We start from the raw sequence: 14,634 nt of genomic DNA on the forward strand, positions 1-14,634 counted from the left end.
TACTTCAACATACAAATGACACTTTAATAGTATCATTGTGAAGCTAATTTCACCATAAAATCGATTTCACAGGAGACCACCTGTAAATATAAATAGTTAAATTATTTAAAGTTATCTATATTTTCATGTTCAATATATATTTGAAAATTTGTTTTAATGCTAAACTATTTATTCACATTCAATTTGAGTAAATGTTGTTTTAGAGAAATCGTGAAACTAGTGATTTTGGACCACTCACGTCGAAGAACAAGGAAAATGAGATGAAAAGATGCATCCGTAATGCATTCGTTCATCATATTCAAAACGAGATGAAACATGGTATAAAATTTTGATCGTTGAAGGCCCTTCCAATCGCATTCGAACTAGTTCTCGTACCTGCAACGGATGAGCTCTCAAGCGCCATATTTTGGGGCCTTCCATAGTTTGAATGCCACCTCGTGTAAGAATCGATCCACCGGTATAACGAGGTTCCCGCCGTTCTGCAAGAAGAGTTCATCATCAAAGACTACGTAATTCTTCAAAAACTCTTCTTAATAAAAGCATAATCAATAGATGAATTTTTTAGAACAATACCCATGGAGAAGATTACATCACGCAAATGTCAAAGAAAAATCATAATCTCTTATCTAAAGAGATCTAAGTCTAAATAACACTATTTATTCTGATTTTTATCTGCTCTGCATAAGATGATAATATAAACTAGTAACTCAAAAAAAATAAAAGAGATGATAAAATAAATTAGGAAAAAAATGGCTTCTTTTTAGCCTTGAAACTTACTATTTATGTTGCAACTGACCCCAAAAGGATATATTTTGCAACCCCTAATACTGGGAAAATATCATCTTATACCCGAATTTTCGAACTTTCTCGCAATTATAACCCCAATGTATGATCTATACTATCAATGTTGTTTACAATTCTACCTTACCATCGACTTTTACCGGCATTTTTAATCAACACTCCCAAAACGGCATGTTGCCCGTCACATTTTATGTTATTCTATTTTTATTTTCGACGTGGCGTGCTGAGTTACTGCTCGGCCACCAGAAATCAAATGATAGGGTAAAATTGTTAACATTAGTACTATAGGGCATTAGTTAATTTGTAATTTCACATTCGTTGAGGTGCAATTACTAAAAGGTTCAAACATTGGTCACTATACCAAACAACACATGTGATGCGGTTTATGCTTCATGATACTTGCAACAAGAACGAGACGAGCTGAAGAGTATAATACCTCAAGAAAATCTCTAAACGTGAACGATTCGGCTGCATCAACGCGCGTCACAGCATGCTGATACTGGGCTAGTAGCATTGGACAGTGCTGCCTGTAAAAAGAAGTTGGTTAGGCAGTATCATAGCCGTCGTGTTAAAAACACACTTCACACAACTACCAACTAATACCTAATATTTTCCCTAGGTTTCCCGGCTTTCATCATGTAGCTTTGACGCGGGATAAGGCGCGAAAGTTCACCATCATCCTCACTCGTAGCATTTGAAATCGAGAGATGTAGATCGTCGTCTCCTAGAGTAGCCCCGTAGCTCATTATAACAGACGTGTGCAGCCTAGAGCCGATATAACTTTCAGAGGATGCCTTGTGTAAGAGATCGCCGACCAAACAGTTCACAAGATCTACGCCCGCAACCCCATTCATCTTCGTGTTGGCTCCAATATGAACGAAAACCAACTCATAGATGCTCGAATCCAATATCTGCCCTTCCTGAAATCCAAGAAGTTTCAGCAACTCGGAAGCCAAATGAGACGACTCAGCGCTGGAACCGTCGTTTTCAGACATTTCGTTCCAGGAGAACACTTTGAAGCCAACCATCATACCTCCAAAAGATTTCATGCTTAAGTTGTCAGTGACTATAGCTGCCTTCATTCCCATGAACCTGAAATCGGAATCAAGAAACGACCTATAACATATGTTCCGTTTATAGATAGATCAATTGAGCACACAAAAACTCTTTCAACAAACGGACCTCTCTGCTACAGACGGGAATGCACACTTTTCTTGAGGTGTATCCTCACGTATTCCTGTTGCGACCTGGAAGAGGATTGCATTAGCTGTCAGATTTCACATTCTTGTCAAAAGATCATCATCACAAACAACATACGTTGGATTAGATCATTGATTGCATCTCACCGAGCTTTCGTATGCTTCGTTCGCATCAAGCAACTCTGCAAACTCCCTAACTATCCTCATATCCTCATTTTCTGCAATGTAATTCCCTAATAAATCTCAATATTTTGAAATGCAAACAATGTCTACGTCAAACGAGATCAGGAAAACCACGAGCGATTCCAATACTCCCCCCCCCCCCCCCCCACACACACACATACATAAATCCTAGCTAAAAACAATGACAAGAATACTTCTACTGTTCTACACATACAAAAAACAGAAAAATTGAGTTTTTTGAAGAACTCTAAGCGTGAAAGATCTTGACAATATAAAAGTTGGAAGGCAAAGAATCCCTCTCTAATAAAAATCTTTAACTCGTCATGACCAAGACAAGATTTTTCATTGACTAAAAACTGAAATATGGTCTTATTATAGAAGAAAATGAAAAAAAAAAAAAAAAAGCCCAAATCAAAACCCACAATAGACAAGAATACTTCTACACATACAAAAAAACACAAAATCGAGTTTATTGAAGAACTCAGAAGCTTGAAAGATCTTGACATTATCAAAGTTGGAAGACAAAGAATCCCTCTCACTTAAGGAAAATCTTTAACTCGTCATGGCCAAGACAAGATTTGTCACTGACTAAAAATTGAAATATGGTCTTATCATAGAAGAAAGGGAGAAAAGAAAGCCCAAATCAAAACCGTGGGAGATCAGGGCTCATATCATTAAAAACTCCTACGCGAAAATTCAATGAGAAAAACACGGAGAGAGGAAAAAAGAGTACTAGTCTAACTACGAATAAGAACATATTTTCTCGTACAAATCAAACTCCATATTATTCTCTCAAATGATCAGTTAAACATAGGAAAGAGCAATCAATATATTTCAATTGAATTTGATAGAAGCTAACATTATTCTTCCAGATACGCAAATAATACATAATTCCAGTCAATTTCCCGATTCCCATTCTACAACAGCAGAGGCAGCACTTAACCAATCAACCAGCTCATTGAAATTAAATCCAATCAATCACCACAAATAAGCTAAAATCATCAAAACAAATATAAAATAAATGAGAAAAAACACACTGAGACACACAGTGAAAGTGCAATTGATTGAATCATTGAACTAATAACAAAGAGAAGATGATCACCTGATTGAGGAGAATGAGGGAGAGCGAGGAAACCGCAGAGAGCCCGAGAAGCGAGAGAATTGAGGTGAGTTTGGGCCGGGCTGAGGAATCGGGCCAGCCCGTCACCGTACAATACGAGAGCTCTGCTCGGCTTGTCTGCCATCTCTCTCTATCTGTATGTATATGCTTGTATGTTGTATACAAGTGTAACTGTGTAAGAAGAGATTGCATAAAGTTAACGAGGGCTGGTTTTGGGAAACGTGTGGCGATGTAGTAAAGAAAGAATTAATTTCCTAATTTTCTTTTAGGGATGAAGAATATTTTCTTTTGGTGTAACCAAATAGTATTAGGCTCAAATTTAATTCACAAAAATTTAGGTACAATACGATGTACCGTACAATCGAGTTGACTCGCATTCATAATAGTGTCATTTAGATAGTTCGAATCAGGATGCTGGCTTAGATCAGGGTGCGGGTTAAGGTCTGAGTGTGGAGTGCAATCCGATTGTACGGTACATTCGGTTATACCAGGGTCGCCTCAATTTAATTTATTTAATATGGAATGCAATTTTAATTCTATTTATTGAATATTTTGATGTTTACAAAATTTATCGAGTTTATACAAAAAATTTAAATTTATATTTATATTTAAAATATTAATTATTTTCCCATAATATACGAGTTAGTGAGGAATTTAACACAATATTACTAATTATGGTAGATAAATTTAAGTTGTATCTGTAAATACTCCCTCCGTCTAGGGCTGACAATTTCGACACAACACGAAAGCACGATATGAAACCGCACGAAATTAATAGGTTAATATCAAGCCTTATTAGGTTCGTGTCCTTATCGTGTCGACCCGTTAAGGACCTGATAATTTTGTGTCGGATTCGTGTCACATGATAGAGTTAATATTGTTATTTTTATTAAATATTTATTTTAAATTTTTAATTATTTATATACTTTAGCTTTTAGGGTTTCGTGTTTAATCAGGTTTTAATCAGATCGTGTCGTTATCGTATCGTGTCAACACAATTCAAATCGTATTGTTATCGTATTTGTGTCGGGTTCATGTCGTGTTCGGGTTTAATTAAATCGTGTCGGGTTCGTATTCGTGTCGAACACTTCCTTAACAGGTCATGTTCAGGTTTGACCTTATCAGGTTGTGTCGATATCAGGTCGACCTGATAACGATCCGACATGCACGATTTGTCAGCCCTACCTTCGTCCCAATAATAACGTCTTAAATTTTCTTTTTGGACGTCCCATTTATAATGTCCCAACTATAGATGTCAATCGAGTCAACCCACATGGTTTCAGGCTAGCCCTATCGGGTTACGGGGTATTCGGTTGCAGGCTAATCATATTGAAAAAAAATTCAAGTCAATCCTAACCCTAAATGTTCAGGTTTCGGGCTAACCTATCGGGTTAGTCAGGCTCAAAAATTTATTTAAAACAATTAGCTAATGCATTTCTCTTGACAATTTTATATTTAAAATAAATAAATGCATAAATAAGTAACATCTAAAGATACAATATTTTTATTAAATAAGTACCATTTTTTAATTTTTACATCTAAATATTTTATTAAAAGTACCATTTTTATGAAATGATGAGTATAACTTTCTAATTCTAATATTGAATCAAAATATATTTTACAAACTTTTGAAAAAAATATATTATTTCCCCCGTCCCATTATTAATGGCCCAATTCTTTTCGGCACGGGTATTAAGGAAAGTGATATTAGAAGAAAAGTTATATGGCCCACATGTTTAACCTTATAGTTAATAATCTTAAATATGGTTAATAAATAAGGCCTTTGTTCCTCCAAAAATCTGCTGCCGTTGGTGAGGTCACCGTTGGCGCCGCTGTCTTTCCTTCGACAAGGCCTTGTCCGTCCTTGTTGTCTCCCTCCCCCCCCCCCCTACACACCATCATTCAAACTAGCAACAAAGAAATTCAAGAAATTCACTACACCATCATTTCCCCCAAATTCAATAAGCGTTTCAAGAAATTTTTGCAAATTTCGCCGACCGAATTCAGCGACATCGCCGCCACCTGAAGCCCCTTCCCGTCCTTTTCTGTTCTGCTCTCTCTCCCTCCCCTGACATGTCAAGAAACGAGCCCTAATTTCTGGAAGGCTCGGATTCACAGCAACATAGCAACAAGCTCTAATTTTTAGAGGTGGGAAGCAATGGAGGTAAGGAGAAGGCGGAGGCGGTGGGTGAAAGCAGCGAGGTTGGAGGGCGGAGGTCGGAGGTGACATGAGAGCGGCAGAGGTGGGAGCGCGGAGGCCGCACACCAGTGGAGGAAAGGGGAGGGCAGAGGCGGTGGGTAAAAGCGGCGAGGCTGGAGGTCGGAGATGACACGAGGGCGGTGGAGGTGGGAACACAGAGGGGCAAACCAGTAGAGGAAATGGGATGGTGGAGACGAGTGAACCGGTGGAGAAAAGAGGAGGGATGGGGGCGGTGGGTGATTTATGCTTAATTGTTCTAAATTTTGGGGTTTGCATGTGCGTATTTTAAGATAAATCTTCTGGAAATTGATGCGTTTTATGGTTTATTTTATGCTTTCCAGGAGATTTAGGTTTTATAGATGGAAGAGTGCAATTTTGGAGATTTTAGGTTAAGAATGGTGTTTTTAGGCGTACTCTGGACTGCAGAGCTGAAAAGCCCGTGCTAGAGTAGAAAAGCCCGCGCTGCAGAGCAGAGCAGATAAGCTCGACAGAGCAGAGCTGCGAGGATAGCTCTGTAGCAGAGCAGAGCCAACATGTAGAGTTAGAGCTGAACTTCCCTATCAGAGCTGAGATCTCCAGAGCAGAACAAACGTATCAGAGCAGAGCTAACTTATGCGCCAGAGTAAACTCGGAAGAGCAGAGCTAATTCGACAGAGTCAAATTTGCAGAGTCAACTTTACAGAGCTGACTTTTCAGCTCTGCACTTTTTAGAGCTCGCTATGCCAGAGCTAACTTTCAGCTCTGCACTTCCTTCTCCAGAGCCAAGTTTCCAGAGTTCGTGTATGCTGCCAGAGTTGCGATTTCCGCCAGAGTGGAGGTGTTTGCAGAGTGCGTTGCCGGCTGGAGTTGCCTTATCTTACACGATTCTATTGCCTTTAGAGTTCTACTTTGCATGGCAACTTTCATGGTGATCAAGAGGGATTTGAAGTCTATAAATAGGGCTTAGTTTTTTATTGTAAAATCATCCCTTGCCCTAGTTTTTGACGCCTTTGAGATCTTCTTTCGTTGGCAGCCGAAACTTAGGCATTTACTTGCTTTCTTAGTGTTTTCATAGCTTTTGAATTTCATTGTTTTAGATAGGTTTCGATTCAGTTTTTAATTATTTTTATTCTTGGATTGTGATTGAGTGACACAATTGCACGTTCAAGACGATTACGGTATTTAGTATTTCAATTCAATTTAATTTATTTCATTATGTTTTTACCGTGCCTTTACGTTTATGCTTTCTTTTCAATCATGCAATTTAAATTATGCACTTTAGTTTCATGCCTAGTTTAGAAAGTCTTTAATTTACAAGTCTTTAATTTTCATAGTTTAATCGTATTTAATTTCTTAAGTAGATTTAATTTAAGTTGTTTAAATTCTTGCCTAGGGTTTTTATAGCTTTTGCCTAGATTAAGTTTAAATTCAAGTTTTAGTTTAAATTCACGTTTAAGTTTAAGTTCAAGTTCTTAGTTTTTAAATCTTTTCTTTATTGTTTTTCCTACGACATAATTAGAAGCCCTTAAAAATCTTCATTGAGAGACGACTTGGGTTAGCTTACATATTACAATAGATCTCGTCCTATTGCGAGTCAATCTAGAGTAGTATTTAGGTTGAGTCAGTGGGTAGAAACGACGAGGCTGGAGGGCGGAGGGAGGAGGCCGGTGGAGGGACAAGAAATGGGAAAGGAGAAGTAGAGAGAGTGCTGGGAACGAGGAAATGTAGAAAAATTAGGAGGGGGAGAAAAGATTAAGGTTCGATAGGTTAATTAAAAATTTTAATTGTATGTTAATTATAGCTCAAAAAGGAAACAGGCCATTATATATGGTACAACCAAAAAAAAAAACGGGCCATTAATATTGAGACGGATACTAATTTTCATAAGTAAAGTAATGAAGTTGAATATCAAATAACGAGGAAATTTTCATACAATCAAGCGAACACATATTTCCGAGTCAGCCCTATAAGGTTTCGGGTTAATTTCGGGTCGATCCTATTGGGTGTCAGGCTATTCGATTATGGGATAGTCGGGTTATCATTTTTGTTCGGTTGAAAATTTTCAACCTTAAGTCTCTCGAATTGGCGGATTAATCGGGCAAGCCTACAGGGTTTCGAATTGGATTGACATCCCTAGCCCTAATCCAAAAAAGAAAATAACTTATTTTATTTACTCTCCTCATTTATTTTATTTACTCTACGGGTTTCGGGTTGGATTGATACACGAACCTATCTAATAAGCATTTGATCAATAGAAATTAATTTCCCCCGGAGTAAAACTATAGATTTATATATATATGGTCGACTTTTGTTTGATAGCATGCATATTGGAAGTCAATATAAAACATATGGATCGATTTAACAAAACCACAATGCATAAATATCATAATCCAACCAGCTCGATTATTACTAGTATAATGCATAGAATAACAATAATATATGGTTGTTACAGAAAATTTAGCTCGAGTAACAATATGATGCATTATGCATATAATAGTATATTATGCAATATAACAATAATACTCCTTCCGTCCACGAAATGAGTATTCATATTTTCTTTTTCGTCCATCCACGAAATGAGTATCCATTTCCCTTTTTGGCAAGTGTACCCCACACATCTCTTTAATTAATACACTCAAAAAGTGGGACCTTTAAACTATTCACACTACACTCCATACATTTCTTAAAACCCGTGCCGTCCACAAATGGGTACTCATTTCGTGGACGGAGGGAGTATATGGTTGTTACAGGAGATTATGTGCAATATTAATTTTAGTGTTAGTAAAGCAGTTACATGATCTAACAATGTGCAACCATTTCAATTGATTTCAAAGACATATACTTGAAGTTAGAACGTGGTTTCGGGTAGCTAAAAATATTAGTACTATCTATGATTATTAACACATGTTGTTAATTACTATTGTTGTTCAATAATAATAATAATAATTATTATTATTTATTATTATTATTATTATTATTATTATTATTATTATTATTGTGTGTGTGTGTGTGTGTTTGGGGAGGATTTAACATTGTGTAAAGTGTAAATCATTTCAAGTTTTAGTTTTCTTCTTGTTAATCCAACATATATGTAATTAAAGTGTAAACCATTTATTAATTATTAACCAAGTTGTTGACCATAAATATGTAGAAAGTTAATTATTCGTAACAAATTAGCTAGGTAGTATTTATTTCATTGAATTTCTGTTTCACTATATATGTATTAAATGTACAAATTGAAAAAGAAAATTAAGTAGACTTCCTTAATTACAGTCAACCCTCAATATTTGGAGGTCTTTGTTTAAACATCGTCAGAGTGATTAGCTAATGGCCGTTTACCGTGTGTTTGAATATGCATCAACATGGTTAATGCAAACATGTTTTCATTTTATTAAAAAAACAATTGATTAATATATTAATGGTACGGTATAGGTAGGTAGATACAAGAACCTCTAATAAACATGGACTTAATTGGTTAATTAAGTAAATTTCCCCCTCTCTCTACTTTCTATTTGGTTTACTCGACTCGACGACCAATTCAAAATTAGTATGCTATAAACTAAGTACTTTATAATTAAGTTGACAAAATTAGCATAATGACACATTGCTAGCTCCATTTAGACTCCATTTGTTTTTAGAAGTGGTCTCCTGTGCACCGTGCACCCGGGTGCAAAATGATACTAACACTTACTCCCTCCGTCCACTAATTGTTGGCCTAGGAGGCAAAACACGGATTTTAAGAAAAAGTGTAGTGAGTGGAGAAAGGGACCCACAAAATATATTGTTTATTAGTTGAGTGGAGAAAGGGACCCCCAAAGTGTATTGTTTATTAGTTGAGTGGAGAAAAAGTGTATTGTTTATTGGGACCCACCAATTAAAAAATTATAAAGACTTACTATAAATGGGTAGGACATAAATTGGTGGACGAACCAAAAAGGAAAGTAGGCCAACAATTAGTGGACGGAGTGAGTATATTAAATGACACTAGCACTAACACTATCTTGAAATGGCACTAACACTATTTAATTTATTTTACAAATAACACTATTATGTTATATAAATAACACTGTCGCGAAATAACACTAACACTATATTGAAATGACACTATCATATTATCGAAATGACACTGTACACCCGAGTGCACAGGAGAATTTGTGTTGGTTTTATTATATTAGACATTTTCATTATAAATTAATCAAGACAACCCATGTCATTAAAAGTTGTTTCACCTTGTTAATTAGACCATGTAACTACTCATTATATAGTATTAGGAAATTAAACCTACATGGAGAAAACTTATATATAAAATGAGAAAGAAAGATACCGTTGAGAATGTGTGTGAACACACTACGTATGACTGCGAACAAGTCAATAATTATATGAATAAATCAATGTAACGTATGAATAGATATTTTCGTCTCCAGAGGGCGAAATTTTCACCATATTAACTAGATATGGCTATTCGTGAATTATATATATTGATTAATTCATTATTATCATTTCTCACGAAAAATAGAAATTCTCAATGGAACCACACCTTATACATTCATAATACACGAGTGTGGATGGTTGAACTATACTAGCTTTAGGGCCGGCCGGGGTGTATATATACTTTAGAGGATTAGTCTTGATAGATAAAAATAGTAAATTTAATCCTTTATTTACTTTAATGGATTAAAATTTTGGAATATCCCAACGTCTTGATTATTTTTATCATTTAAGCTAGTTTTACTTGATTCGATCGAAAAATTCGTACTGATCTTGAGATGTAAAGTAAACTCTCTTATTGTTGGTCGTCGTTATGCTCCATCTCGACCAACTAGCAGAACCTTACCCACCCAACAATATATTAGGTTATTTTTATAATACTCACTAACAACTATATATAACTGAACAAACCCTAGATCGATATATTAAAATCACTCCACCAATTAACCCTTCCCATGCAAGCTTTTCACCCTCCAAATTAAATATTCCAAATTAAAAACCTCTAGTGTGTGTGGTGTGTGAAAAAGAAGAAGAAGAAGAAGCCATCGATCTGCAGAGAGATGGAATCATCATCAGCTGAGAAGAAGCTCTGCGACGCAGCAGCAGAAGGCGACGCCAAAACGTTCAAACAACTGATCGAAGGAGATCGATTTCTCCTCAACAAAGTCTCACTAACATACACCGGCAAAACTTTCTTACACGTCGCAGCAGCTCAGGACTGCGTCGACATCGCCGCCGTGCTGGTGGGCGAAGCCCCCAAGATGTGCTGGGCACGCGACGCCGGCGGCATGAACCCCGTCCACGTGGCGGCCATGAACGGCAGCCACGGAGTGCTGCGGATGCTCGTCGAGAGGGACGACTTCGCCGCGATGGAGCGGCTGGAGCGCGGGGAGACGGCGCTGCATCTGTGCGTGAAGCATCGCCAGCTTGGGGCGTTGAGGGTTTTGGTGGAGAAATTGGGGGAGTTTGTGTGTGAAGAGGATGATGCTGGGAACACGGTGCTGCATTGGGCTGTTAGATTAAGACAACTTGAGGTAATTTAATTTAACTAGTTTTGCTCGCGTGTGATGCACGAGAGATAATATTTTTTTAATAATAAATTATTAATATTATATGGATATTAAAAAAATTTATGTTGTACAAGATATGAGTAGGAACAATTATTGCATGCTCGTTCTTTTAAATAAAAATTATGGTGAACGTTGTTAGAATAGGACGGACGGATAAGTGTTTGAAATGATGTCTCTTATTGGAACTTTATATGATTTAAGCAATATATGATATACTAAAGGAGATCGATAGATGCATAACCATCATTATCATCAACATTTGTTAAATATGTAATACCTACATTTACTAAATACTCCCTCCGTCCCAGCTTTTAGTATCCAATTTTTCTTTTTTGGTCGTCCCACATTTTGGTATCCATTTCTATTTTTAGTAAAAGTGGGTGGGACCCTTACTCCACTTTAATTATTTTAACTCTCACATAAAATGTGAGACCTTTATTCCACTCACAATACATCAATCACTTTATTAAAACCAGTGTCGTTCTCAACTGGATACCAAAAGCCGGGACGGAGGGAGTGGTATTTTATTTACATTTATTGAACATATGTAATGATTTTATACAAAAATATGTTATTATATATTTTATTCAAAAAAATTATATATATGTAACATAACTATTACCTATAAAATATATTTAAGAGAATAAAAATTACTAATGTAATAAATTATTGTGCTATGATCATGTTATAAATAATTTGTTGAGATTATAATTGATTAAAATAATTTAATAATATTATAACAATAGTAAGGTGATTTTTGGCGGAAAAATATAACTTACTATTTTTGTAAGCGGTTGAAATTTTACATATATAACAAACAAATATTTCATAGAATCTTAAGTAGACGAAAATAAGAACAAATAAAAAAATTTTAAAAAAATAAGTATTTCTAAAAATAGTAAGGTGATTTTGGCGGAAAAATATAATTAACTTACTATTTTAGTAAGCGGTTGAGCTTTTATATATATATAGATAGATGCATCCTTTATTATTACACTTCTCTTATATTATTACAATTTTTTGGTTCTTTAAATTTTTAAATTTGTTAAATTTCACAGAGAAAAAATAAAAATTACTCATACAATTTAGTGATTCTGGCTATTTTTAACATTAGATTTTAAATTTGCTAGTTATAATACACCCTCCATCCCGCGAAGCTTGAGCAGTATTTCTTTTTGGATTGTCCCGTGAAATTTGTGCACTTTTCTTATATAGTAATTTTTTTTCCCTTTAATCACCTTTTCACTTTTTCAAACTTGTATACATGCGCGAATTATTTAAATGAGTATTTCGGATACCCAAATAACTGAATCGAATAATCGAAGCAGTTATTGAATAACCGAACACCTAAAACGATTCGGGAACGGTTAGTGAAATATGGCAATTTTGAATTTGGGTAACCGAAAATTCGGGTACGGGTAACCGAACTCGAACCGATCGACAGCCCTTGCTATATATGTTAAGATAATTCTCATCACATTTGCATTATTTTCGATTCGGGCTAATCGATTTTTTAATTTTTCGGGCTAAATTTTTTCGACCTTAATCCTAAACCACACAACTTCGGGTTAGCCCGTTCCGGCCTGCAAGTTTTATGATTTTTTATATATTTAATTTTTTTATAGATAATCATATTTTTCTAATAAAAATATGTCGTATTTTTTAAATCAAAACATTTCGTCTTGTTTTGGATACAAAAATTAGTGTTATTTTAACGTAAGTTTACATAATATCTAACTTTAACTTCGTTTCTGATCAAATTTGTATATAGATTTAACATAAATGACTATCTTTCTTTGACTTTTAGTTTTATATCATAGATGTTTGTTATTAACTGTTGGAAAAAATAAAACATATTCTACAAGCATCAAAATGTTATTATCGAATTAAAAAATAAAGTATTAAAGTTTAAAAATAAATTATTAAGAAAGTGTTCGGTTGATCGGGCCAACTCACTCGATTTTTGGACCAACCCCATTGGGCTTGGGCTATTTTCGGTTCAGGCCATTCGGACTAAATTTTTTTCGGGCTAAGAATTTTTAATCCTAATCCTCTTTTTTTATCGATCTATTCGGGTAAACCCGTTAGTTTCGGACTTTTTTAACATCATGTTTTGGCAGATCATTGAATACTTGGTTGCACTCAACAAACTTGACACGAACTCTAAGAATTCCAAAGGCCAAACGCCTCTACAAATGGTGAATCCCGATTCGGACAAGGAAACTGCACAATGCATCGCAGACATCCTCAAATCCCCCGCCCACCCTACCTTGGCGGAGGACTGGCTCCTAAAGAAGCGCGACTCCATAATGGTGGTGGCGATCCTCATCGCCACCATGGCCTTCCAGGCGGCCGTTAGCCCCACGGGCGGCGTGTGGCAGGACGACACGTCCTCACACAAGGCCGGGGAGGCCGTGATGGCCTACAAAGACCCTAACATATACAAGAACTTCATGCGCTCCAACACAGTTGCGTTTGTGACGTCGCTGAGCACCATCTTGCTGCTCATCGTCGGCTTGCCGTTGTTCAAGTACAGGCTCTTCATGTGGGCCCTTGTCGTCATAATGTGGGTGTCTGTCACGGCCGTCGGAATCACCTACGGCGCTTCCATAATGGTGGCCACTCCCAAAATCCACGAGAAATCGCTCAGCTCCGTCATCCAAATAGGGATCATTGCTTGGGTCAGCCTCATGGCGATTCTGTTCATCGTCAATACTCTCCGCCTGTTGTTCCAGTGGAAGTCGCCCAAGAGTCGTCTCGCGAAATCTTGCATGGCTTAGCCGTTCACGAAAATTGCAGTTTTTACTTTTCTGGAAACTACTATTTATATTTTAAACTTCGTTTACATTCAATATTTAAAAGAAAATCGTGGATTAATAGCGGGTTTAAGAATTTGTTCATCACCAATGTGTTTCAGCAACGAATATATGCAAATTCAGTGAAATACTTATGCAAAACCCAAAAAAAAATTGAAAAAAAAAATCCGTCCAGTTATTGAAACAAACTCAACAACAAAACAGATCTACGTACCCAGTTATTGAAGACACGACAAAAATCAAAACCCAGATATTGAAGACAAGATCTGCCCTTATAACAAAGAGATCTAAACAAAATCGAAACCTAGATATCAAAAATCCTAGGAATCTCCCCTCAATTACAATTCTTTCTTTCACAAACGTAGTACCTCTCATATATATCCAGTCCAGAACATGATTAGATTTATCATAGAAAAATAAAATCATTTTCATAGTCAGGGCAGGGGTAGGTTGAGAAGAAGGATGCCTCGTGATACAAAAGCGGAGTAAGAGGGTATTTGGTTAAGTTTATTTTAAAGAGCTTATAAGCTCTTAGAACTTATAAAATGTTTCAAAAATTTATAAGATCGATATAATTTTTTAAGAACTTATAAGTTGTCAAAGTGTTTGGGTAATCAACCTTATAAGTTGAAGAGATAATATTTAGTTAGTGAGAGAAAATCGAAGAAATGTGAAATTGGAATAATATATGATGAAAATAAAAGATTTATAGTTAAATTATTTTCGTAAAATAAGAGTTGTCTATAAGATAAAGAGAAAATAAGTTGTAATAGAGAAA

At 36.0% G+C, this 14,634-nt stretch overlaps 2 protein-coding genes across 3 annotated transcripts; one reads left to right on the forward strand and one right to left on the reverse strand.

Annotated features, from left to right (window-relative positions):
• Positions 1–147: 147 nt before the first annotated feature.
• On the reverse strand, positions 148–3,495 carry LOC130994911 (uncharacterized). Of its 2 annotated transcripts, none has more exons than XM_057920046.1 (6): positions 3,286–3,495; positions 2,148–2,218; positions 1,984–2,048; positions 1,405–1,893; positions 1,238–1,328; positions 148–479 (listed from the first exon to the last, which is right to left on the reverse strand). In XM_057920046.1, exons 1-6 carry the CDS (start codon positions 3,425–3,427, stop codon positions 393–395), a joined length of 945 nt encoding a protein of 314 aa, XP_057776029.1. In that variant the 5' UTR covers positions 3,428–3,495; the 3' UTR covers positions 148–392. The 2 variants fall into 2 exon arrangements, with proteins under 2 accessions (XP_057776029.1, XP_057776028.1); XM_057920045.1 differs by having other exon boundaries at positions 2,148–2,233; positions 3,286–3,470.
• Positions 3,496–10,392: 6,897 nt separating this feature from the next.
• On the forward strand, positions 10,393–13,974 carry LOC130994893 (ankyrin repeat-containing protein At2g01680-like). Its single transcript, XM_057920014.1, has 2 exons — positions 10,393–11,004; positions 13,161–13,974. The coding sequence occupies exons 1-2, from the start codon at positions 10,531–10,533 to the stop codon at positions 13,818–13,820; spliced, it is 1,134 nt and encodes a 377-aa protein (XP_057775997.1). The 5' UTR covers positions 10,393–10,530; the 3' UTR covers positions 13,821–13,974.
• Positions 13,975–14,634: the final 660 nt, after the last annotated feature.

This window comes from Salvia miltiorrhiza, chromosome 7 (assembly GCF_028751815.1).
Source record: "Salvia miltiorrhiza cultivar Shanhuang (shh) chromosome 7, IMPLAD_Smil_shh, whole genome shotgun sequence".
NCBI lineage: Eukaryota > Viridiplantae > Streptophyta > Magnoliopsida > Lamiales > Lamiaceae > Salvia > Salvia miltiorrhiza.